Here is a 27542-nt window from a genome sequence, read left to right as displayed (position 1 = left end):
ACAGGGATACAAATTACCCCCGATTGATATTTCCTTAGCCAGGTTGTTCAATACCATTCTGAGCAAACCTCAGCGTTGGCCTATTTTCTACCACTCAATGGTGCATTTGTACACCAAGGCACTGAGCTATCCCAGCATAATTATTGAAATGGAATATTTAGTCCATTGCTGCAAGAAGCAGCTGCATTTCTCCTTGTTTAAATTAAACTGATACTGCTGTATGCTTTATTTTTCCCCTCCACTGATAGCTTCTGCTCAGAAGTGCAAACGGTGCCAAATTTGCGGTGGGTTTTGTGGCCTATTAACATTCATGATGATTTAAATAATTATGTCCGAACACGTAGAAGTTCTGCAGACTTGATGTTTTGTGCTGATATAACTTGACATTCACCACAGGCGTGAAACATTTCTCTACGGAAACTGTCATCTTCGATTTGATTAGCTGAAATGCAGACAATGCAACTTGTTTGTTAAACCTTCGAAATGAATGCCAGATGCTATCATTTAATTCTGTTTTTCAGTGTAAAATAGATCCCAATTGAAAAATGAATATTCTTATCCACTTTTTAGGTCTGTTATAAATTTGCCATTATCAGTGATGCAGAAAATTCATATAAGGAAACTGCTCTTCAAAAACTTCACAGTGCCGTGCTGCGCTTTTGGTCAGGCAATCTTCTACCCATTCTGGTGTGTGTAACAGTTTTTTTTAAGCTGTTGACTACACACACCAGAGATGTTTTTCTCAACTGCATTTGGCAATTTTTTGATCTAATTCTTTAGTGTTCAGTTCGTAATAGAAATGGAACTGTTGTTGTTTTAAACGTGAAACTTTCCTGAAATAAAGCTTTGGGAATTCAAAGTCTCCAGTTTGTTTCCAAACCTGGAAAAAGCAAGAAAAAACTTTCAAATCCTTCGACATGAAGTCAGAGAAACCTACTGTTAAGTGATGGGAAATTCTGCCATTTGCTTGTGCTCAGAATACACAGATGTGGTTTTCCCTTCAGCTGGTTTTGAAGGGGGCGGGGGGAGCAGGGGGAATAGCCAGTTGAAGCCTAGACTTCTGAGCCAGGCTGAGGCCTTGAAGTAAAAACATGAATGAAGATACTGAAAGACAAAAGATACTTGGTAAATTTCACTATGTTGTAAAGTTGTGATGTTTTCATCTTGTTTTGGGCATTGAAAATTTCAGTTGTTGAGAAAAAACAAGTTTGAATTTTTTTTTAAGAAGGTGATTTGGTTCGTCATCTCCTTTCTTGGTAGTTCTCCTCTCTGGCAATTCAGGATTGGTGGTTTTCATTAATCCTTAGTAGTATCTCTTGGCAGTATTCTCGCTGCTTTCCTTGCTTTTGATTTACTACTTCTGTTCTTTTGCCACTGCTTTATTTTGAGCTAATCGACAAAGTGTGATAGGAAGTACGTGACACAGGAAGATCAAGCTATGTGCAAGACTGTTAACCATTATAAATAGATGTGTGTGAAGATCTGTGCTGATTGCATTATGATTGAATTTTCAAAGTTTGTTACAATGTAACCATATACAAATTTGCTTCAAAATAAGTGTTGTTTTGAATACCTATTCAAGTTTGAATGGTGTTTAATAGTGGAAGATTACACCAATAAACTAGATAACCTTTTTCACCAGGAGGTTTGAGTTCCTGGTTATCAGCATTGGTGCAGTATTAGGTAAAAATGCACCATCTTTTTCATCCTACCAAAAACTGCCACTTTATTATGGTGCCGAAGTTGTGTTCATTATGGTTTATTTTCACTTACAGGTGAAAAAGAACAGACAAAATGGGAACATTTCAGAAATGAGAGGAGGGAAATATAAGTTTTAAAAAAAAATGTACCAATTGATGAAACCCCTTTATTTTTAACAGGAACAAATTTATCAAATCCTTGATGCAATGTTCGAGAGGAAAGTTGAGCCTTCAGAGCACGTCATTGACCAAGATGATGATGGAGACAATTTCTATGTAATTGAACGGTAAGGAATTTAAACCCTGTGGTGGTTACAGGGTTTCTGTTTGGTGCTTTTATAATATCCTTGTGTAAACGAAGATTCCCTTTTGATGAGCGATGTTGGGTGGATTTCACCAGAATGTTATAACTGAAGACTGCTATACATGTAAAATAATGAAATCCTTGTTAATGCATTGTTTAAAAAAGATTGCTTTCCAGATTAGTAGAATTTAGTTAATGGTTAACTTTGAGGACTAACCACTGACGTTTCATTTTTAACCAGTTAACATTACAGCTTGTATTTTTGAGAAGAGCAAAATGGTCTTTGTTGACATGGCTGTTTTTTTTAACCTCTTTGTCTTTGGTCCTGAAGAAGTATTGTATCTGTTCTTAAGCACTCTGAATGCTTCCTTCAGCGATGTAGTGCAAGTTTAACATTATACTACAAAATCACAGTAACATGACTGGATGTTTATTTAAAGAAACAAGTGCCTTAATAAAAAAAGAATCACTTTATGAGCTGCTGCCTTTGATTTGTGTGTTGTCTGTGTTGAGGGAATCTGGATATAAAGCAGATGTGAACTCCTTGAGCCATTTGCACTGTATACTGGCACGTTTAACTATGCTGCAATATAGGCAACAAAAATGCATTTCTCTTAGTTTGTTCAGTCATTACATATAAATAGGATTGTTGGTCATTGTGTCTGGGAGAGAGCAAGGTGAAGCACATTGTCCGTTTTAGGAATTTTGACTCATGCACATCCATTTCAATCAGGTGATCTCATAAGATCATAAGAAATAGGAATAGGAGTAGGCCATACTGCCCCACGAGCCTGTGCCATCATTCAATCAGATCATGATCTTCAACCTCAATTCCACTTTCCTGCCTGATCCCTTGATTCCCCTCGAGTCCAAAAATCTATCGTCATCCACAGCCCTCTGGGGTAGAGAATTCCAAAGAGTCACAACCCTCTGCGAGAAGAAATTCCTCCTCATCTCATTCTTGAATGGCCGACCCCTCAACCTGTGACTATGCCCCGTGGTTCTAGACTTTCCAGCCAGGGGAAGCAACCTTTCAGCATCTACCCTGTCAAACCCCCTAATAATCTTACATGTTTCATTCTTCTGAACTCCAGAGAGAATAGGCCCATTCTACTCAACCTCTCCCCACAGGACAACCCTCTCATCCCAGAAATTAATCTAGTGAACCTTCGTTGTACCACCTCCAAGGCAAGTATATCCTTCCTTAGATAAGGAGACCAAAACTGTACACAATACTCCAGGTGAGGTCTCACCAAAGCCCTGTACAATTGTTGTAAGACTTCCTTACTCTTGTACTCCAACCCCCTTGCAATAAAGTCCACATGCTATTTGCTTTCCTAATTGCCTGCTGTACTTGCATATTAACTTCTTGTGTTTCTTGTACGAGGACACCCAAGTAAGTCTGAACACCAACATTTAATAGTTTCTGACCATTTAAAAAATATTCTGTTTTTCTATTCTTCCTACCAAAGTGAATAACCTCACATTTCCCCACATTATACTCCATCTACCACCTTCTTGCCCACTCACTTAATCTGTCTGTATCCCTTTGCAGACTCTTTGTGTCCTCCTCACAGCTTACTTTCCCACCTAGCTTTGTATTGTCAGCAAACCTGGATACGTTGCACTTGGTCCCTTCATCCAAGTCATTAATATAGATTGTAAATAGCTGAGGCCCAAGCACTGATCCTTGCAGCACCCTACTAGTTACAGCCTGCCAACCTGAGAATGACCCGTTTATCCCTACTCTCTGTTTTCTGTCCTTTAACCAATCCTCTATCCATGCTAATATATTACCCCAAGCCCATGAGCCCTTACCTTGTGTAAAAACCTTTTATGTGGCACCTTATCAGATGCCTTTTGAAAATCCAAATATACTACATCCACTGGTTCCCCTTTATCTACCCTGCTAGTTACATCCTCCAAAAACTCTAATTAAATTTGTCAAACACAATTTCCCTTTCATAAAACCATGTTGACTCTGCCTAATCATATTATGATTTTCTAAGTGCTTGTTACCACGTCCTTAATAATGGATTCCAGCATTTTCCCGACGACCGATGTCAGGCTAACTGGCCCGTAGTTCCGTTTTATCCCTCCCTCCCTTCTTGAATAGCGTGGTAACATTTGCTACCTTCCAGTACACTGAGACTGTTCCAGAATCTAGAGAATTTTGGAAGTTCATAACCAATGCATCCACTATCTCTGCAGCCACCTCTTTTAGAACTCTCGGATGTAGGTCATCGGGTCCAGGGGATTTTTTTGGCTTTTAGTCCCATTAGTTTGTCCAGTACTTTTTCTCTAGTGATATAATTGTTTTAAGTTCCTCACTCTCATTTACCCCTTGGTTCCCCACTATTTTTGGTATGCTTTTTGAAGACAGATATTTGTTCAACGCACCTGCCATTTCCTGATTTCCCCATTACAATTTCTCCTGTATCAGCCTCTAAGGGACCAACGTTTACTTTTGCTACTCTCTTCCTTTTTACACTTGTAGAAGGTTTTACAATCCGTTTTTATATATCTCCTTTCATTCTGTTGTCTCTGAGACCCTGTTGTGGACTGTGCTGTAGTTTTTCTGCAGTCAGCATCGGCAACTGACCAGCATTATTGCTGCAATAATAGAGTTTGTTTCAGATTCATATTTGTGTCTCTGTGCTTGTGCTCAAAACTCTTACGATCTGTCTGGTCTAAGAAACCAAGAGTGCCGCTTAAAATATAATATAAATCTACCTATTATACATTGATTTGGTAGATGGAGCACCACGTTGCATTGCAAAACCTGATACACTTGTAGGTCATGCTGTGAGCTGAAGATGTGTGACAACCAAACAGCTGTAGGTGGAGCTGTGAGGTGGCGTAACGAGAGAGCCTAACGCCTGTAGGTGGAGCTGTGAGCTAAGTTACGTGACAACCTGACTCCTTATCGTTGCTTGTACAGAAATGAAAACATCTATCTCTCTGTAGTTCACAACTAATCATAGCCTACATTGAAAGGGCAAATTCAGGGCCTCCTGAAAATCCATAAAATTGCACCTCCTTTAAAGCAATTAAAAACTGGGCTTTTTCACAATCAGTTCCTTAATAAAATTCCAGAAACTTGGGGCCATAGCCACCTGCCTCCTGCTGAGTTATTTTTGTTGTCCTACCACTGATGGCTCTTCCACATTTCCTTCCCCTGAGGCAGTATTCGATCCCCTCCCCCAATGAGGCTGATTCCATCCCCTCTAATATTGCTTCCAGTCCTCCCCTCTTCCCCCCCCCCCCCCCCGGCCCCAAAAGCTGAGGTGGTTTCCCTGCTTTCCTCCTCTTCCTCCTTCCCCACCTAGTTGAAGTAATATTAATGCTGGGCTTCCCTCCTGATGAGGTGGTTTTCTTGCCCTCTCTCCTCTTTCTCCTGACTGTGTGCCTATTCACCCCCCCCCCCCCCCCCCCCAAAGCCCTGTGGAGAGTGTCCTCCTGAGGTACTTCCCTACTCTGAGAATGTGTTTACATCCTGGTCCAATTATTCTTTCTGCCCCCCAGCCCTCTCACCCTGCTTGACCTGAAATCTGCACTTGGGGTTGTGACTCCCTGGATGAAATTCCACAGATTGACTAGCAGTATTTTTTTAAATTAATAATATTTTACATAGCAACAAGGCATACTGCATTGAAGAGTCACATTAGTGTTCTATACCAAGCCTATACTTGGTTTATGGATTTCCACTTAAACACACAAGTTGTAACCCTCTCTTGAAAAGCAGTTGTATATTTTTGTTACTTATAATACATATTAAAAAAAGAAAGACAGACTTGCATTTATATAGTGCTTTTCATGACCTCAGGATGTCCCAAAGCGCTTTACAGCCAATGAAGTACTTTTGAAGTGTAGTCATTGTTGTAATGTAGGAAACGTGGCAGCCAATTTGCACACAGCAAGCTCCCACAAACAGCAATGTGATAATGACCAGATGATCTGTTTTAGGAATGTTGGATGAGGATAAATATTGGCCAAGACACCGGGGATAACTCCTCTGCTCTTCTTTGAAATAGTGCATTGGGATCCTTTACATCCACCTGAAAGGGCAAATGGGACCTTGGTTTAATATCTCATCTGAAAGACAGCAGCTCCGACAATGCAGCACTCCCTCAATACTGCACTTGAGTGTCAGCCTAGATTTTGTGCTCAGGTCTCGAGAGTGGGACTTGAACCCACAACCCTTCTGCATGATATTGCATGGAGAAAATTTACTGAGTAACATTTTAGGTTTGGAAGAAGATGCTTTGGTGGCAGAAAAATTAACAAGGCTGAGTTGTAACATTATTCAGTAGTCAGTTAGACTTACCATTTATACATAAACACAGATGAAAAGGAAATGCGCATGGAATGAAATGATTCATTCAAAAGTGATATAATGTTTTATTTCACAATTCAGTGCCAGAAAATACACTGCTGTGCATTTATTAGCTGCTTCATCCCAAATATTTTATCCAGTGATGTTTAGACAGCATACTTCTTAAATTTTTCTGTCACTAGCTGCTTCCGTACAATAAATTTGAATGCTCAGCCAACTTGAGGGAAATATTTTTCTGAGGTTAAAAGACATGATATGGTAGCTAATTGCAACATCTATGTAGTGCTGATTTAACTGTCGTCAATAACCTTTAAGAGGCTACTGATTTTTTTTGCTGGCTTTTGTGAATGAGGATAAAATTCTTATGACCATCTTGATTGCAGAACTACACTAAAACAACTCAATCAGAAGTTATGTACTTCACAAAAAGTGAATGACAGTTATCGATTAAAAATCCCAACAGACCTAGAAGCACTGACTTATAGAAAGAAGTAAGGAGCCTTACAACACCAGGTTATAGTCCAGCAGTTTTATTTGAAATCACAAGCTTTCGGAGCTTTCCTCCTTCGTCCGAAGTGCTTCACATACAATGTGAATTACTTTGAAGTGCAATAACTGTTGCTATATAGGCAAACAGAGTAGCCACAAGACCCCACCAACGCTGAAGTTAGATGAATGATAAGTTTAGCCTGTTTCTTTTTGGTGATAATGTTGGATGAACATCTAGAGAATATTCTGTTTTTCAAATATTGCTATGGGTAAAAGCACAGGCAGATGGGATTTTAATTTAAAATGTCAACCAAAAAATGTGGCATCTCTAACAATGCAGCAAACTCTCAGTAATGTGCGAAGTGTCAACTTAGGTTCTCAGCTCATTTTATTCTTCTTTTATAGTATAGAACTGGTTTCAAAAATAGCTTTAAATTTGCAGTTTTGTCCTCCTGAAGAAATTGGCTTGTTCAGACTTTGAGTGATTTTTCTAATTAGCAGAAAAAATGATGGCCAGAGCCAGCCTGGCTGCTGCCTGCGTTCTCCTATCACAACTGAAGTGCTTTTTTCCAGGAGGACTCACTGGTTATTGGTGCATCCCTTAATAAAATGGTTAAAGTTTAAATAGAAACTGAGAGGTTCTAACTATCAGGAAAGACTGAACAGAATGGGACTCTTTTCTCTAGAAAAGAGAAGGCTGAGGGGTGACCTGATAGAGGCCTTTTAAAATTATGAAGGGGTTTGATAGGGTAGACGTAGAGAAGATGTTTCCATTTGTGGGGGAGGCCAAAACTAGAGGACATAAGTATAATATAACCACTAATAAATCCAATAATGAATTCAGGAGAAACATCTTTACCCAGAGAGTGGTTAGAATGTGCAACTTGCTGCCACATGGAATAGTTGAGGCAAATAGCATAGATGCGTTTAAGGGGAAGCTAGATAAGTACATGAGGGAGATAGGAATAGAAGGATATACTGATAGGATGAAGTAGAATGGGGGGAGACTAGTGTGGAGAATGAACACTGGCATAACCAGTTGGGCTGAATGATCTGTTTCTGTGCTGTAGATTCTTTGTAATTTTATGTAAAAAAAGAAACGTATCTATCCATCAGCAACTATACACAGAACATGCTGACACATTTGCAGTTTTTTTTTAAGCTTTTCTCAAAATATTTTTAAATGAGCTAGTTTTACGTTGTTTTATACAAGACCCAGTAAGAGCTTCAAAAACAATTAATTTTTGTAAGGGCAAGAAATTGTGCGTGGTGTGGTGGGGAGGGGAGAAGAGGGGCTGGGCATTGAGGCATTCTTGTCTAGTGCCCACCTTGTATTTTACTGGAAAAATAAGTTACCTCTGCAGTAAAAGACTTCTACAAATCACCTTTCATTTAAAAAATTATGTTACCAGTGGCAAATGGAAATCAGATCCTATGCTGATTCTGCGACTGTTAGGTCTGTAGATGTCTTTCAAATGCAAATCTCAAAACCGGATTAAGCTGCATCTATGTCGCTGACCGTGAATTGGCTAAGAACATAAACTGTATTACTGGTAATGAATTTTGTGAATTGATTTTCTTAAATCATTATATGGGTAATTGGAGTATGGTATTTTGTTAGCATGCCCTAGTCATTTCAGTAACTTTCCTCACTCAGACACGGGCATACCTGGATGCTAGGTGAATCTCTCCGAATAAATGGGCGAAACTAGATGCTGGATTTTGTGCATATTGTGATGTGGATGTGTGTACACTAGATGCTGGATTAAGTATACCAAATTTGAAAATGACATTTCACAGCTGTTGGAGAAATGAGACCTTCATTCTTTTAAAACTAGATTGGATTCTGAGCTCAATCAAAGGGAGATGCTTCAGAATTGAATTGTATCCTGCTGTTAAACTAATTTCAGCATGTACTAAAAACATTCATTTGGATGCTGTGGGCAGGGTGCTAGCCTATTTTGACTGGATAGAAGTCAGCCCCAACACTTGTTTCATCTTGAACCAGGACGTTAAAGAAATGCATCACGAAGCAGAGGTTAGCAACTTGGGATAGAGTCATAGAGTTATACAGCACGGATAGAGGCCCTTCGGCCCATCGTGTCCGCGCCGGCCATCAGCCCTGTGGATGGAGAGACTACCTCCTTGTGTTATTCCCTGACTGATCAGGTGTCACAAGGAAAGGTTAACGCGACTCACACAGTCCCCACTTGCAAAATATAAATAATGAATGGGAATGTTCCGAGCTGTAACATTTTTTTCTTCCTCTGTTTCCTATAAATGTATCTTTTTTTGCTACCTTTTACAAGTCGGGAGAGAATCAGTTTGAAGCCGATTGAGAAGAATTTTATTCCTATTCTTTAGCAAGGGTGAAACCTCTCCTCTATAATCACTAATTTATAGAGCAGTTTTACTTTTGCTGAGCAGTATAGCTAAGTTTCACCTTCAGTGCTGCAGAACTGATGCCCACTTGAAGGGGAGTAGGAGTAGGACAGATAATGTATACTGCCACTGTCCAAGCACATTAGGCCATGTGCAATTTGAAAATAGTATGTCAGGTCTGATTTGCTTAATGAGGCTGGTGACAAGTATGTGTTGAGCTGTAAACATTTGCAAAGAGTGCGGGTGTTTTGAATTATAATTTTGAAACTTGAACAGCTCTTAAGTTCATCAAAAACCTGAGAATGTGTTGGAATAATGCCATGATCCTGGCCCTCTTAAGTTTTATACTCTACAGTATATACTTATCCAGCAACCTGGGAATCGTCTACTTATCAGCTTACATTGTTTATCTTGTGCTTCCTCTGGAAATGGGTGACTCCAGTTAAAGGGACCAAATAACCAGTGGTAAGGGTTTCACTGGGAAATGCACCGTAAATTATTAGAATTGTCCATTCTAAGATAATGATGGTCGAGTCATCTTAGATCGATTTTCACTTCTTCATGAAGGCATCAAGTTCACCACAGCCACTGTTTTCTCAGCACCTATAGTATATTCTCCATATTGCACCAGTGACATATGTAAGAAAAATCCATTTGATGTGGGCAGGTACCTTTTTGAGAACCAACTCAAATTTGTTTTCTAAAAAAGCATTTGTTCAGCATTATATGTTCAGTTTACTATCCATTCACAATAATTCAAAATTGCTTCAGACTTTTTGTTTTCCTATCTATGATGTTCCTAGGAGGTTTGTTTTGAGTGTATTCAGTTCCTACAATGTAAAACTTTAGTAGGTTTAGTATACGGAAAGATGCTCACTACACATTTAAAATGGAGGTGTGCCCTTCTGGGAATATTATAAATGTATAGGATGTGTTATAGAAATAGTCACCACCTTGCTTTATTTGGTTAAATCCTGACTCAAGCTCTTAACCATTTCCTTGATTTTTGTTGTAGCATTGAGTTTTTTGCTTTATGGAGCTCACATTGTGATTCAATGAGTTAATAGATATGTCAATTTGCCAGTAAATTGAATACCCAGCCCTTGTGTAGATGAATGGTGTAATGCAGCCATTTGTCTTGCACTGTCATTTTCATTGGGAGTGTTCCTTTTATGGTTAGACTAAGCAGCAGTGACTGGAGCCAGAGTTTAAGATACTGGCTATGCTTAAACTACTTTCTGCCTGTCTGGATTTATGCTCATAAGAATCTAAGAGTAATGATTCACCCTCTTAACTGTGATAAAATAGTTTTTAACAATTTCTCCAGCCGAGTGTATGGAAACTGCCATTACAGTAAAATCAACTTTTGATATTGGTTAGTTGACTTGTTTGTGATACATTTATCAATATACTTCATATGTAGTTTTCACACTCCAATAAAAGCTTATTGAAGCCAAAAGTACAATACTATACCTTTGATGTCCAGAATTATTTTTGTTGAAATTTAAGCATGTAGGCAGATGAAGATAAACATACGGTTATGTATATTGGAATAGTAAAAGTAAACTGTATTCACAATGACATGATGTCCATTAGCAAACCTGTAAAATGATTTGGGTGAGAATATTAATCATCCGTTGCTGTTGTCAATGAGGGTAATGATGCACCAGGATATACCTTTAGGACATTTGACTGTAAATAGAAACAAATAATTCTCATGTTAGATCATTGGTGAGTTTTAGGCATCCTATCTTCAAAAGGACATTGATTCATTGAAGAAAATTCAGAGATTGATGAGGATGATTCTGTGAATTGGGGCTTTAAATGAAGAAGATCTGAACTTATTTTCATTAAAGGAGATTGAGAGCAGATGATCAATTTCGTAACGTGCTGAAAGGAATGGATAACATGGATACAAGCAGGTTATTTAATTTGAACTGTGCTGTACAGCTAGAGGTCATGAGATGAAATCTAATGATCCTCACCCACGACTTGATGATGAGAAGGAATGGTTTTTCCACAGAGTGTTGGACATATGCAATAGGCTCCCAGCTAAAACAGTGTGTTGACTTGAGCCTTCAGCTTGATTAGTATCTGGTTAGGATTGGAATTGAAGGTTATAAGAATTAATACACATAATGATAATCAAGTTCTGTGTGGAACATGAATGTTCCTGAGCTGCTGAGACCTTGAAGGTGTCAAGCCAAGGAAGACTATCGATAAATGAGGTGTAATGTCGAATGGTACAGTTGGATAGATAATGGAGCAATCTGATGTATTTAACAATATAATGAAAGATAATTTAGAGTGCCCTGAAGATTACAAGACAGTAATCTTATCTTGTGTTCAGTTAACTTATCTTGAGTTAGCTATCATGGCTTAATGTCACCTGAAGTTTTTCACGAGATTATTGCTTGTAAGTATGTAATGTACAAACGATTTCTGCTTTGCAACGGGGTAAAAGTGATAGTATAACTCAATAGTCAGGTCCTAATCTGATTCTGAAGGGTAGGGATATAAGACTTCTCATTTTGGGCTTTACACCATTGGAGTACATCTCCAATGTAGTTTCAAATCACATTTAAGAAGTGTTTTGGTGGGGGGGTGGTGGGGATGCGCGGCAGGGTGATCGAGGGTCTGTTCGACCTCCTGGGCAGTTCTCAAAGTTAAGCAGATTTTGTGTGTAATCTTTTTGAAAAGGTGGATACTCCAGCATCAGAAAAATTCAAAATTTACCATCCAGGGAGTTGGAGGCCTGTGCATGCAGCTATCTCCTGGCTGCGGGAGTATGATTTCAGTTATACAGTGGGCCGGAAATTGCTCCTAGTGGCGAGCCAGCAGTGGTCACCACTCATTAGATTTAAATTCACCCACTAAGTTACCGCGTTTTTGTTTGGCAGCAACTTGCTTGAATTGCAAGTTCAAATTTTAAAAAATCAGCATTCTTTCCCAGACCGTGTGAGTGGTGAAAGGATCTCTAAGGCCCCTCAGCCAATCAGCTTGAAGCAAGCCACGCAGTGAGAACCAGGAAGTGCAGTTCATAGACAAACAGTGCAGACTAAAAACCCAGATGTGTCCAATAAGGCATGTGCGCTTGCTGGTGCCCGCTCTTAGATTTTACCCTTAATAATGGTGAGCGCTGTTAGACCCACCTCTATTTTAAAAGCAATTTCTGGGCCATAATAAATAAGGTCCTGTTGGCTGCAAATAATTTCTGTAGTCTCACAATGGCAGCATGGTGTAACCTTAGCCTTGGATGAAATCCTTTACACCTGCCACAAAATGCATCTTATTTCCCTGTTAAACCCTTATGCTAGAATTATCTTAATTTAAACAAACTAAAAACCAAAAACAAGTCACATCATTTGAACTGGAATGTAAAAAAACTCTCTGCTGCGGTGGCAGTAGAGTACTGACCGTCGATACTAACAGAAGACAGAAAACTGCGTTGAGAAACTCGGTACTGAACTAAATAAGGCTGCTTATAACGTGTAATTCAAAAGTTGATGATATTGTAATATGTTTGGGTTCAAATATTATTAATAAGCTGTTCCTACTTTGTTTGCATTTGACTTCATGGGTTTTTTTATGTATTCAGTATTTAATAAAAGAATCCACACCTTAAAGCACTTCTGGTGAAGAAGGAGCAAGTGTATTACACACTGCATAGCATGATGGGATGACTGGGAAACTTTTGCTGATCGCAAGCTTCCCATTCTCAGGCCTAGTTGAACCTTCACAGATAGCTCCGGAATACAATAAGAGTGACTGCTTAACTCCAGTGTGTTAGTTGTGGTGGACTTGAGCCATTTAAGGTACGCATTCCAATCCAACTGGGCAGGTCCATAAAATGTGGAGAAGCACTCCGCATCTTTTGCAACAAGTCTAAAGGCATGTGATTGTCCTCTGCCTTCTTCCTTTTCATTTCTCCTCATCCTCCATTCCTTCATTCAGATTTTAGATTGCTGAGTTTGGAGATGTAGCAAGGAGGTCCAGTTGTAGAGTAGTGCAGACATGTGGAACCAGCCACCATGGTTAACTTGTACAACAAGATGTTCTTGATACAGTGGCATTTTTGTGAGTCTGCGGTGTGGTCAGTTTATTGCAGTGGGTCAAGAAGGTGGCTCACCGCAAACTCAAAGCAACTCGGGATGGGCAATAAATGTAACCTTGCGAGTGTTGCCCACATCCTGAAAATGAATTTTAAAGAAGTAAAGTAATTTGTTTTATATTTAGGATGCAACTGATGGCAGGACAACTGTGCGCTTGCCTCATCTGCACCTCTCTAATATAAAAGTGCTGTGAGCCATTTGGGAGCTCTGATGCAGTCCTTTTTTAAAAATTATTTGAATGTTTTTAAAAGTCTCCACATGCTGTGTATTTATTTTTTAAAAAGTGTTTCCTTCTCTAAACAGTTCTTTTGTACAAAGTTTGAAAAAGAAATCATTCTAAGCAACAATTGATTCATGCAAAGTGGTTAGGATTTTGGACTGTCATTTCAGATCAAAGAAAAAATTCTCTGTCTGACAGATAAAATGCTTGGTGGCGAAAGGTGTCATGCTGATCATTTTAGCCATCACTTGAACTGAGCAATAATAATGAAATGTCAGCAATAAATCATTGCTGGAGGTAATACATGCGGTAAATATTCTTTTCTCCCAGCAATTTCTCCTATATGAAGCTCCCATTTCCTGCAAGGTCCTAATAAAATCAATTGTAAACAATTTTACAACACCAAGTTATAGTCCAACAATTTTATTTGAAATTCACAAGCTTTCAGAGGCTTCCTCCTTCCTCAGGTGAATGTTGTGGAAATAAAATCAAATCATGTAGCCCACTCTTTCTTGCTCAGAGTAGAGGAAAATGCTGACCATTTCTGGATAAACAATGACATCACCTGACTTAAATGGTTTTGCAGTTTTGTGCAGCTCCTGATTGACCAGTTTAGTCACTGAACAAAGCTTCTTGGAGCAATCATAGAATCTTGCAGCACAGGAGGAGGCCATCTGGCCCGTCTTGCCTCATGTTTGCATACTAAGGTGCCAGACCTCTAAGCCCACCCTTCACAGAAATCCTCACAGCTCTGTGTGGAAAGTAGGCTCGCAAAACTGAAATATTAACTTGTGTTTAGCTGTTTCACTAGCGCTGGATGTGAACCCTGGGTTTATCCGACATGCTCAAACTGGATCATTGCTGAAGTTTTCAAATTTGCTTTGTTGATGAAAATTCATTGAAAACGTCTATAACTAATGCCCATATGTTGATATAAAAACACAAAAAAAAATTTTGAAGTGTCCTGTTTACATTTGAGAAATTTCTAGACTGCCCATTGCAAAACTGGACAATCTGCTCTAAAATAAGATGGATAGTAACTGTCTAAGCTATAAGAAGAACATTTTTAAAAAATGTAAGGAACAAAAAAAGGTGATTTGGTCCATGAAATCTCGGCACTCTATAATACCCTCACTCTCTGAACAACTGAATTTTGATTTCCAGTGATGTTTTTGTCTCTACTATCTCGGCCTGGAAGATTGTTACAAACATTCCTCCAAACTGACACTCAAGTCACTGTAACAAAAGCAAAATACCGTTGAAGCTGGAAATCTGAAATAAAAACAGAAATGCTGGAAACAATCAGCAAGTCAGGCAGCATTTGTGGAGAGAGAAACAGAGTTAATGGTTCCGGTCGATGGCTTTTCATCAGAACTCTCAAGTAATTGTGCCTGATTGTCTGTCTTTATCATTTGGAACAATTTGCTTTGGGCTAGTATTTGTAAGTTCTGTTGTCTTGTGTGGTAGTGAAATGCTTCTACTTCAGATGGGAAGGTAACTGTGAACTCTTTGAAATATACTGGTATTGTTTACTGTATATAGTTTTCAGTTAAAATAATCCATTGCAGAAGTAACCATATTTAAAATAGATGTACAGCAATGTTTCAATGAGTCCATTGTAATCAATTAATCAACTTGTATTTTTTAATTCTATTTGTGGATGCTTTTAGAATCTGCTTTAATGGTATTTATCCACAGTTGATGTTTACTACTGGGGTAAATGATATTGTCTTTTCCCCCGCTTTCAATTTTCTCTCATCTTTCTCTTGAAAGACTCATTTATTATAGGCTGGAGATTCCCAAACTTTTTTTGCTGAGCCCCTTTTTGGAGATTCACACCACAAGCCCCGCCTTCTGCTCCCCCCAGAAAGCAACGTAAGAGCCCCCGATATTTACTCGGGGCCGTGAAGAGCGCAGGGGTGTTGGGCGGGGTGGGGGGGGTGGGGATTTCTGGATGGGAAACCCTGAAGTAAGGGTTTCCAGGCCGTCCTTACCATTTTAATGTAAGGACGTCGTTCACATTTTTTCTGTAGGTTTCCCACGGGACAACCAGCCAGATTGGCTGGCTGGCTGTCGGACGGGAAAGCAGCCAGGCAGTGGACGCCAGCAGATTGACTTTGGGGCCTTTGGGCTGGTCATCGAGGAGGCGGGGTGGAGGGAGGAGGGTCGGCCGATCACGTGTGTGGGATCACGGCAGATGAGCTTGTTGGGCCGGGGATGGCGGGGGTGGGGGGGAAGCACTCCTGCTTCTCCTGGCCCACAAGCAGTGCAATTAAGGTACTTGCCTGTTGTTCTAGGCCTTCTCACCTCCTCTTACGTGGCATGAAGCAGAAGGCTCGGAAATCCACTTCCTCAGGCACTAAAAATAAAAATGCTGCTAAAATGGAGGCACGCAGCCCCGTTGAAAGATTTTACCGACCGACCCGCCTCCTGAGCGCGGGTTGGTCACTGTCCCCCGACCTGCCTCCCTTAAAAACGGAAATGGTTGGGTTTTAAGTTTTTACAATTTTTACCTTCCCACCCGTTCTTGGGGGTTAAAATGTACCCCAAGGCAGCACTGTACCAGTCTAATACAACTGAATAAACTTGAACATAAAAGAACACTTTATGACTCACCCTTACCTCAGTGAGTAGGATGAGCCTGTTTGTTAGTTCCCAATTTATGGAATCTCAGTTTGATTTTTAGAGAGTTTCAACCACAAATCAGTCTCTTCATTCAAGCTGCTTCTGTATTTGTTTTTGATGTAAATAGGTGATGAAAATCCCATTTCACACATGTACAATGAGGCAAAGTGGAGAAGTATTTCAGTGGCTCTTGGAGACAAATCAGGGAACTCTTTTTGAATTGAGAGCCAGAACTGATCATGACTTAAAAACAAAGTCACCAGCACTGTTGATGAAATTCTCTTTTAGATTCACGACAATCTTGGCCTTTGCTTTCGAAGTCCTCTGAAAACGGTTTTCAAACCCAGACGAAATCCTGCAATTCATTTGCGCCTCTTTTAGGAAAATATTTGCTGGATTTTGTGCAAAGCTGAGACACATGCTCCAAAATTACATTTTTATCTTCTCGGACTGACATCCTCTAGTCCATAATAACAGAAGACAATGTTGGAGATGTTGTTGTTACATTGTCTTGCACCACATAGTTACTCCATAGCAAAAAGTTTTTTTTTGGAAAAGTTCCTTTTTGTGCATGATGAAAATGTTACAGTTCTTACAACAACATGCATTAATATAGCGCCTTTAACATCGTAAAACGTCTCAAGGCACTTCACAGGAGCGATTATCAAGCAAAATTTGACACCAAACCACATAAGCAGATGTTAGGACAGGCGACAAGAAGCTTGGTCAAAGGGCAAGGTTTTGAAGAATGCCTTGAAGGTGGAAAGAGACGTGGAAAGGCAAAGATGTTTAGGGAGGAAATTACCTTGTAAAGAAAGGTTAAGTTCATTGAGCGTGTCAAATATGTCAGCCAAATAGCCCAATAAAACATGGAAGGGCTGGTGGATGAAATGATGGTGAAGTGGTGACTCAGAGCCAATCAAAAACATGTCACACTCCTCCCTGAGTTCACAGATTCTTGCCAATACTTTACCACGAGACAACCATCAAACTTTTTCGATTTCCTTTATCTGTCCTTTCAATTGAAAGAGCTTTAGTTTGAAAAAAATTCTTTATCTTTGAGGACAGGATGTTCGGTCTCCCAAGTTTGCTTGGTTTCATGCTATCCTGAGCAAGATCTTCAGGACAAACACCACGTTGCGGTCAACGATTTTCGTCAGAACCAGTAAATGTGAATTTTTCTCTCGCCCGGCTCTACTTGTTTCTTCCACTGGATCAACATCCTCAGCTTCATGCTTCAATAAGCACTCCATTCTGTCACAATTATTGAACACCGATCGTCGCAGTCACGTCTGCCATATAGCATGCGGTGGCTAGGGAGCGCTGGGGTGTTCAGAACACTTCAATCTGAAATGGCAGATCAGTGCAGATATCAATTCAGTCGAGGATCATCTGGTCTGGTAGCAAACTATAATATTGTGAAAAGACACTGCTTAGCTGGTAGGTGCCTGCAGCTGCCAACGATGCAGCCTCACCCCACCTTCCAGCTTTACTGGTTGGACTGGCAATTGGAAGTCTGAATTTCTTAACATTTTAAAGAAACTGAGCAAATTTGAGTTTAAATTCAAAGACAAAAATAGACACCAATTCAACCTTGCATAGGGTGATCTCAGCATAGTGCATGATGTTTGAATTCCTGCTGATTTCTAAAAGTTGGACCAATCAGAGCTGTTTTTGGTGCATAGTAATTGATTGTCACAATTGACACTTGGTTGCAATATCTATTGGAAAGTCAATTGTACAATTGTGCAATTGTGTATCATAGTCCCAGTTCTGCTAATGAAAGTTTTAACCCCACTGAAGAAATGGCCTTCATATTTTGAGTGTGAGGGGGTTTGTTAATTTGCAGCTTTTTGCTCTTAGGGATGATCCCATACAAAGAAAAGAAAGAACTTGCACTTACATAGTTCCTTGTCACGTCCTCAGGACATCCCAAAGCTCTTCACGACCAATCAATTACTTTTAAGTGTAATCAATGTTGTTATGCAGGCAAACACAACAGGCCTCACTAAATGCAGTGAGATAAATGGCCAGTCAATGTTTTTGGTAGTGTTGTTTGAGGGATAAATGTTGGCCAGGGCATCAGGACAATTCCTCTACTGTTCTTCGAATAGTATCGTGGGATTTTTTACAGCCACCTGAACAGGCAGACAGAGCCTGGATTTAAAGTCTCATCCAAAAGACTGTTTGCCAGACAATGCAGCACTCTCTCAATACTTTACTAAACTCGTGTCCTGGAATAAGGCTTGAACCCATGACCTTGTGACTCTAAGGTGAGAATGCTACCACTGAGGCATGCTGACATTGATTATTGAAACTAACTGACTGTAATTGCTGTATTGTTTGCAGACTGCAAATTTCTGGCAAGCAACTGCAACATTAATACTCAAACATTGTGGTTACTTGATCGCTGTTAATCCTTCACTGAAGGTATCATCACTCACCAGCTGCTTTGAGTGCCTAACCATAGATGACATAACATCTGTGACATCTGGTGCTGTCAAAATAGTAGTGAAAACCATTGAAAACTACTCTCAGTGCAAAAATTATAAAAATAGAGAATGCATAAGAGTGGTTAACAGGCAGTAATCTTTATTTTAGGACTGAAATGATGGCTATAAACCTCTTGAGTTTTGCACTTTAAGATTTGACATCATTTGAGGTCATTGGAAAGATTACTGTCTGATTCTCATCCATATGCAATTATTCTATAATTGGAGAATGAAGAGGTCAACCTTATTAAAAGGAGTAGGTCTGCAACCAGAAACACGGCCTAAAAGAGTGAAGTAGTTGTCTGTAGCTTGATGTAGTAACAAGAGTCTCTCAAATAAGCAAAGAAAATTCTGGGCATTTCTTAGTCACCAACCCAGGTTTGTGTAGTTGAGCAGCATTTTGTTGGCTGTAACCTCAACAGGAGGAATCGTGGATCATTAGTTATGCCCCTGATTGAGCTGTGGTACTCAATTCTGTTCAGCACTTAATTGTCATAGCTGCCTCTTTCCAGTTTGTTTGGCATTTCAACTTAAAGCAGCTGATAGACTATTAGAATTGGGCTCTGGTTATCTGCAAGAAACCGCTGAGTAGTGTGACACACCGACTAGTAGAAACCTGGTAATCTTCAATTCTGCTTTTGGTCTCATGTTTTCAAGTGAGTTGCTACCCAGTACCACTTTCTCAATATCTTGGCAGTCAGTTGCCAGGTAACATTGGCAGTGGCTTGGGAATGTGTTGCCTATTTACCTTACAGGTTAGGGAACTGATGCAGAACATGAATCAAGTGTGTCTTTGAGATATCATTTCCATCCAAAAAAGTCTAATGCTTTCTAACAGTAAATACAGTAAAATAAATGATGATGCTATGTTGAAATCAACATTCAATGCGCTATCTCTTTTTCTAAATCTTAAGAACATAAAGCCTGGAATAAGAAAAGGGCATTCAGTCTATCAACCAGCTTCTTCCACAGTCTATGCATGACCACCTCAAGCACGAATTCCCATACAAGATCTCCTTTTTTTTTCCTAACCCCCATGCGAATTGTTTAGCTCTCTTGTTCTTCCCTTCCTCCTACAGTCTTAAGAATTTTAATCCAAACTTGTCCTCACCTAATCACTATATCCCGGACTCCATATCAGCTGATATTGTAAATGGCTCCCTTTCCTCAGGCACCGTTCTTCTCCCCTTCAAAAACCTCCTCGCCCAAAGACCAACCGTCAACCCACCAATCCTCTCCAACTGCTGCCTCATCTCTGATCTCTCTCACAGCACCAAGACTGCTTCAGGAAAAGTCAGGAATTATTATCCTCTGCGACTGTGGTGCATTTTCCATCCTTGACCTCCCCACAGCATTTGAATACGCCATCCTTCTCCATCACCTATCCTCCGTTGTCCAGCAATGACTTATCATCCCACCCTGTGCTGCCACCTCTGAATTCCCCCAGTGATCTATCTTTGACCCCCCCCTTCCTCCTCTTCAGCTACAGGCTTACCCTTGGTGATATAATCTGCATGCACAGGGGGAGCTTTCCATGGATAAGCTGATAACTGCTCCTTCACTTCTTTTGACCCTATAACTACAGTGCTGTCGGACTGCCTGACCGATATCCAGGCATAGATGAGGAACAGCTTTCTCCAACTGAACATCAGGAAGACCGAAGTCGTCGTTTTTACATCATGCCGCATACTCCGCTCTCGCTACTGACTCCCTTTTCCTCCCCGGCCACTTACTTAGGCTGAACCAGATCATGTGAAACCCCGGCATCTTGTTGAGCTTCAAATTCCACACCCTATCTATTATCATGACTACTTATTTCCACCTATGCAACATTGCCAGCTTCTAACCCTACCTTAGGCCTCCCACCTCCGATACCCTTCCCCATTGCGTTCGTCACCTCTGAATTTGATTTCTCTCATGTTCGCCGCACTGGTCTCTCATGCTCCATAAACTCCCAACTGGTCCAAAGGTCAGCTGTCCAGATCCTTTCCCGAACTAAGTTCCACTCGCCCATCATTAGCCGTTGGCTCCCAACATTAAATTTAAAATCCTTATTCTTATCCAAGTATCTCCATGTCCTGGCTTCATCTCCTGAATCCTTCAGTTCCCCAGTTCTGGCTTTCTGCACACCACCCTGCCTCTCTCCGCCCAAATGCTGGTGGTAGAGCCTTCAGCTCCTCCAGCCCCACTCTCTGGATCGTTCTCTCCCAAAGCCCCTCTGCCTTCTCTTTTCTCTATCTTTTTTTCAAAAAAACCTTCTTGAAACCAATCTTATTGACCGGGCTTTTGGTGACCCCCCAGCCCTCCTCATGTCTCCCTTGTGGCTCTGTATCTATTCCTATTTTTTCTCCGCCTCTGTGAAGTGCATTTGGACATTTTCTAGCTTAAATGCTGCATAAACGCAAGTTGGTGTTTTGACTTGTACTTTCTTCAACCCCAGTGTTCCTCACCACAGTGGATTCCATTTTGTGTTTTGAAGAAAAAAAAATCGAGGTGAATGACAACAGTGGAGTTTTGATACCGTTTGCAATTCTTGGCTCTCAGCTGTGTAACATTCCTCATGATTGTTTGACTGTGAATGACACTGGTGATGGGAGGAGGGGGGAAAGGAGAACATTTGGCCACTTAGCCATCACCTCATTAAAATGGCATCACTCCATCAAACTGAATATGAGGAGAGCAGCTTTTCCGTCTGTAAACCATTGCCGAGGCGCACAACAGCTAATGTGCAAGTCCAATTTGAGTAAAGGTGTTATCTTTTCGTTTCCAAGAGTAGTGTTGAAGACAGATGCTCCTCATTTAATGCTTCCTTTATGGTACTAAGTTGCCAGTGACGTCAAGAGCACAATCAGTGGTGACCTTGTAGTTTGTCTCCAACTTCAGGAGTGTGAGTCATTCAGTGACAACCTCCTGGAATGGGGGTTTTCACTCACTTCCTCTGACCTAAGTCAGATTGTGTGAATCCTTGGCATCCTGTTCAATCCTGTCTGGAGCTTCACATCTATTCATTAACAAGTCTGCTTATTCCACCTCCACAACATTAACTACCACCAACCCTATTTTACCCTACCATTCGCTGAAACCGTTCCCTTTTGTCTTTTGTCACCTCCAGACTCAATTTCTCCAAAGTGCACTTCGCTGTGTTCCCATACTCCATAATCATAGAATCATACAGCAACGAAGGAGGTCATTCGGCTCATTGTGCCAGTGCCAGCTCTTTGAAAGAGCTATCCAATTAGCCAACCCCCCCCCCCCCCGCTCTTTCCAGACTGGTCAAAAGCGCAGCCACCTATATCCTATCCAGCGGTTAGTGTTGGCACAAAGTTCAGGTCTGCTGTAAGCCATGTTGGGGCCCAGGCGTGGGCGAGCTGGCCCCTCCACTGGCCATATAGGCCAGCAATGCTAGCTTGTACAGACCCTTAAACAGCATTGGGGAAGACCTGCAGTCAGATTGCAAAGTTGCAAGTGTAATTTTCCGCCACTGTGCATGCGTAAGATTCACACCTGCTGTTGCCAAATCTGTTGTGCTGTATAAACCGGGTAGATTCGGCACTGTGGAAGCCAGCATAATTACTGGACCTAAAAGAACCTCTATTAATGTAAAGCTGGGAAGACATCATTGCACAGCAACTTCTTACTGCCGTGGAAGATTTACATTGAAGCTTCGCATTATACTTATATACTGACTAAAACTGCAGTGGGAAGCTGAAGTCATTTCCACAGACTGATTCATGCTGATTAATTGTTTTTGTGGAAAAAAAAATATCTATTTTTCCAAATTTCTCCTTTTTGTGCTTACTGTATCTTGCTTTACTGTCAAAAGGATGGATGGCAACCCATTTCTTGACACTGCACCCAGAGTAAATGATGTTTGTGATCAGAAACTGCTGCCTCCACAACTTTTTGTGCAAAATTGTGTTTCTCGGGTGGCAAATTGCACTACACACAGTTTCTCTAGAGATTTTCGGGCTGTTTCACTGTGTCAAATCATTTGCCCTACCTATGTCACTTTGCTGAAAATTAAAAGATGAGAAGAACAGTTCAGGTTTATTGACCTGCTTGCCTTTTAATGCAATTTTCTTTCCTGAAACCACCTTTAGTCAGATGTGTTTATCTTGCATGGATTTCTTGCTCACTGTTCGTTTGCTAAAAGCAAACAAAAAACTCTAGGCTGCAGTTTTGAATCCTCCTTTGACTTATTAATTCGCATTCTAAAAATTTTACACAGTTTTCTGTATTAGGCTTGCTGGGACTTTACACTTTGCGCATTACACTTATCACTTTAGGTCAGTTACATTGGTGCAGTATCATTGGACTTCACAATCATTGCATTTAAACAAGAGATTGGATATTCACATTGCAGGTCAGAAAGGCTGTCTGTCTGCTTGCCTGGACCAGCAAGGGATTTTCCAGCTTGACTAGATGTTACAAATTTCAGGTCTTTCTGTTTCAGCATCACCGATCACTCCTTTAAGCAGACTCCGCATCCCCTTCGATCTGAGGGGTACCTTGACCTCCCAATATCTAGTCAGAGTGACCAGGGGGCCGGAGCAAAAAGACCCCCGTTATGCGTACTGGATTCCATGATTTGTACATGCACCATGTGTGTTTCTCCGATCTTCCGAAAGGGAGACTGATGCGCACTCTGGTGAGATGAGGCCAATTGTAAACCAAGAAACTGGTTTATAATTCACAAAGTTCACTGAACAGAATATAATTTTCATTGAAATTCAGTCTTTTTATGATCACTTCTTGGAACATCAAAAATAGTAAATCATGCAAACTTCGTTCTTGATGTCAGCCTCGGTTCACTTTACATATCAGTACTCGCTGAATTATCTGGCCTTACTTTAGGGGAAAAAAGTTGTTTTCCTCTCTTGACTGATTCAAATTCAAAACTGCCTGCAGACTGTCTTTTCCATGGAGACATGAATAGATAAAGCTTCTGACCTTCTGCCAGCTCTGTGTTGAGGCTTGGCTTGTTGAACTGCCAATCAAAACTAGTATCTCAAATCAGAACCCCCACCCATTGCACCTACAATGCCTGTACAGCTAAGACCTTTGCTGTGTTCAATGAAGGGAAGCCATTCCAACATTACAAGTACAAATGTCTGAAATATACTAACAAACCCCCATTGTCTCAAACTGGTGTGGTATGTCCGGAACACCGTCCAGTTAGCTGTTACATCTGGTTCCAACCAATGGGCCTAATCAGATAACTTTTATGTTGCGAGTTAACTGCTTGTGGGGGGTTAAATTTAGTTTAATAGCAACATCATAATAGAAGTTAAATCGCAATCACCCCTAGGCCAAAATCTTGAAAAGTGACAATAGACCTTCATTCATTTTGTTCAAGTTTAAATTTGACAAAGATTGAATAAAAGAAAAAATGAAGAAGTAAAAGACACCAAGAGGTTAAACAAAAATTAATGAAGCACAACAGTGTGAAGTTAAGAAACGAGATGCAAAGATTCAGAAGAAATACATTTCTACATCAAAGTTAATTGTCATAGAGAATCTTAACTAAGTTAACATTTTTCTCATGAGCAATATCCCAGAAGATTGATTAATGGGGTTATTATCTGCAGTAGATTTTCTGTTCTCAATGGTGAATCTTGAAGAGATGCAGAATTCTGCTCACTCTCCCAATACCGTCCACCCTCAAACTTACCAGAACAAGTGTGCTGTTATAAACTGAAATAAAGATTATTTTGTAGTACATACTCAGCTGGCCCTGAATGACAGTACAATGTTTATTTGAACTTGACAAATTTGAGAGCACAATTGTTCTTGTTGGATGGTCAAACTCGATTTCTGTATGGCTGTTATTCAGGATACCATTACTACATGAATCTTGAAGTTTTAGAACTGCAAAATTATGTTTTAACCCATGAAAGGGCGGTGGAAGCAGATTCAATAGTAACTTTCAAAAGGGAATTGGATAAATATTTGAAAAGGAAAAATTTGCAAGGCTATGAGGAAAGAAAAGGGGAGTGGGACTAATTGGATAGCTAGTGAAAACTAGAAGGCGTAAGGCGATTCACCCAGCATCAAAGCTGAAGGTCAGGCTAGGGTGTGTGGCCCAACTAAGAGTTCTATATACAAATGCATGGGGTATAAGGAAGAAATTAAATGAACTACAGGTTCAAATTCAAATTGGAGGGTATGACATAATAGCTACTACTGAGACATGGCTGTAGGATGGTCAGGATTGGGAACTAAATATACCGGGTTATAAGGTCTACAGGAGAGATAGGGAAAATGGAAGAGGGGGAGGAGTAGCCTTAGTGATTAGAGATGAAATCACTTCAATGATAAAGGGGGATATAACGAGAGGTACGCAGCCAACAGAGACCTTATGGGTTGAATTGAGAAATAGGAAAGGATTTAAGACTATAGTGGGAGTTGTATATAGGACCCCTGGCAACAGCTCTGAAGTGCTAGATTGTATAAATGCAGAGATTAGACAAGCATGTAAGAAAGGCATAGTGTTCTTAATGGGGGACTTTAACCTTCACATAGATTGGGAAAAGCAGACTAGCAACTGTCAGAAAGGTAGTGAATTTCTTGAGTGTGTCCGGGATAGTTTTCTACAGCAGTATGTCCTAGAGGCAACAAGGGGGCAAGCTATACTAAATTTAGTAATGAGTAATGAACCAGATTTAGTTAACAGCTTAACTGTGCGTGAACATCTATCCAATAGCGATCATAACATGATCGAGTTCAATGTAGTGTTTGAAAGGGAAAAAAGTGAATCAGCTGCTAAGATTCTGGACTTGGGCAAGGCCGACTTCAATGGGATGAGACAGAGACTGTCCACAGTAAACTGGGCAAATCTGTTAATGGGTAAAACGACTGATGAACAGTGGGAAATGTTTAAAGAAACATTTAACGAGATACAGAACCAGTTTATACCCCTGAGAGGCAAGAACTCTACCTGCCAAAAAAAACAGCCATGGACAACTAAAGAGGTAAGGGACAGTATAAGACATAAGGAAAGGGCATGCAAAAAATGGCACAGATCCTGGCGAATGGGAAAGATACAAAGATCAACAAAGGGTCACAAAACAGATAGTAAGAGCTACAAAAAGAGAGTATGAAAAGAAACTCGCAAGGGATATCAAAATCAATAAACTTTTATAGTTTATATTAGGAAAAAAGAGGGTGGTTAGGAGCAGTGTTGGCCCCTTAAAAACTGAAAGTGGGGATATTGTCATTGACAATGGGGAAATGGCGGACATGTTGAACAATTACTTTGCGTCAGTATTTACAGTAGAAAAAGAGGATAGCATGCCGGAAATCCCAAGAAAACTAATATTGAATCGGGGACAGGGACTCGATAAAATTAACATAAGTAAAGCAACAGTAATGAAGAAAATAATAGCACTAAAGAGTGACAAATCCCCAGGACCGGATGGTTTCCGTCCCAGGGTTTTAAAGGAAGTAGGTGAGCAGATTGCAGATGCCCGAACTATAATCTTTCAAAGTTCTCTGGATTCAGGAACTGTCCCTCTAGATTGGAAAATTGCACATGTCACTCCGCTTTTTAAGAAAGGAGAGAGAGGGAAACCAGGGAATTATAGACCAGTTAGCCTAACATCTGTTGTGGGGAAATTGCTGGAGTCTATAATTAAGGATAGGGTGACTGAACACCTTGAATTTTCAGTTAATCAGAGAGAGCCAGCATGGATTTGTGAAAGGTAGGTGGTGCCTGACAAACCTGATTGAATTTTTTGAAGAGGTGACTAAAGTAGTGGACAGGGGAATGTCAATGGATGTTATTTATATGGACTTCCAGAAGGCATTTGATAAGGTCCCACATAAGAGTCTGTTAGCTAAGATAGAAGCCCATGGAATCGAGGGAAAAATATGGACTTGGTTAGGAAGTTGGCTGAGCGAAAGGCGACAGAGAGTAGGGATAATGGGTAAATACTCACATTGGCAGGATGTGACTAGTGGAGTCCTGCAGGGATCTGTCTTGGGGCCTCAATTATTCACAATATTTATTAATGACTTAGATGAAGGCATAGAAAGTCTGATATCTAAGTTTGCTGATGACAAAGATTGGTGGCATTGTAAGCAGTGTAGATGAAAACATAAAATTACAAAGCGATATTGATAAATTAGGTGAATGGAATTCAATGTAGACAAATGTGAGGTCATCCACTTTGGATCAAAAAAGGATAGAACAGGGTACTTTCTAAATGGTAAAAAGTTAAAAACAGTGGATGTCCAAAGGGACTTAGGGGTTCAGGTACATAGATCATTGAAGTGTCATGAACAGGTGCAGAAAATAATCAATAAGGCTAATGGAATGCTGGCCTTTATATCTAGAGGACTGGAGTACAAGGGGGCAGAAGTTATGCTGCAGCTATCCAAAACCCTGGTTAGACCGCACCTGGAGTACTGTGAGCAGTTCTGGGCACCGCACCTTTGGAAGGACATATTGGCCTTGGAGGGAGTGCAGCGTAGGTTTACTAGAATGATACCCGGACTTCAAGGGCTAAGTTACGAGGAGAGATTACACAAATTGGGGTTGTATTCTGTCGAGTTTCGAAGGTTAAGGGGTGATCTGATCGAAGTTTATAAGATATTAAGGGGAACAGATAGGGTGGATAGAGAGAAACTATTTCCGCTGGTTGGGGATTCTAGGAGTAGGGGGCACAATCTAAAAGTTAGAGCCAGACCTTTCAGGAGTGAGATTAGAAAACATTTCTACACACAAAGGGTGGTAGAAGTTTGGAACTCTCTTCTGCAAGTGGCTCAATTGCTAGATTTAAATGTGAGATAGATAGCTTTTTGGCAACCAAAGGTATTAAGGGATATGGGCCAAAGGCAGGTATATGGAGCTAGATCACAGATCAGCCATGATCTTATCAAAT

General features: G+C 40.4%; 1 protein-coding gene across 4 annotated transcripts in view; it reads left to right on the top strand.

Annotated features, from left to right (window-relative positions):
* The window catches only part of prkar2aa (protein kinase, cAMP-dependent, regulatory, type II, alpha A), a 279167-nt gene that overhangs the window by 220731 nt on the left and 30894 nt on the right, over positions 1 to 27542 (top strand). For all 4 annotated transcript variants that reach the window (XR_010966041.1, XR_010966042.1, XM_067998425.1 and 1 more), the window contains one exon: positions 1881 to 1987. Coding sequence is in view for 2 of the 4 variants with exons in the window: in XM_067998425.1 (XP_067854526.1) it covers positions 1881 to 1987 (107 nt within the window). In the remaining 2 variants the exon portion in view is untranslated. The remainder of the gene's footprint in view (positions 1 to 1880; positions 1988 to 27542) is intronic.

The sequence above is a fragment of the Heptranchias perlo genome, chromosome 17 (genome assembly GCF_035084215.1).
Source record: "Heptranchias perlo isolate sHepPer1 chromosome 17, sHepPer1.hap1, whole genome shotgun sequence".
Lineage (NCBI taxonomy): Eukaryota > Metazoa > Chordata > Chondrichthyes > Hexanchiformes > Hexanchidae > Heptranchias > Heptranchias perlo.
The sequence above is the reverse complement of the archived record's forward strand: the minus strand, read 5'-3'. Positions and strand labels throughout refer to the sequence as shown.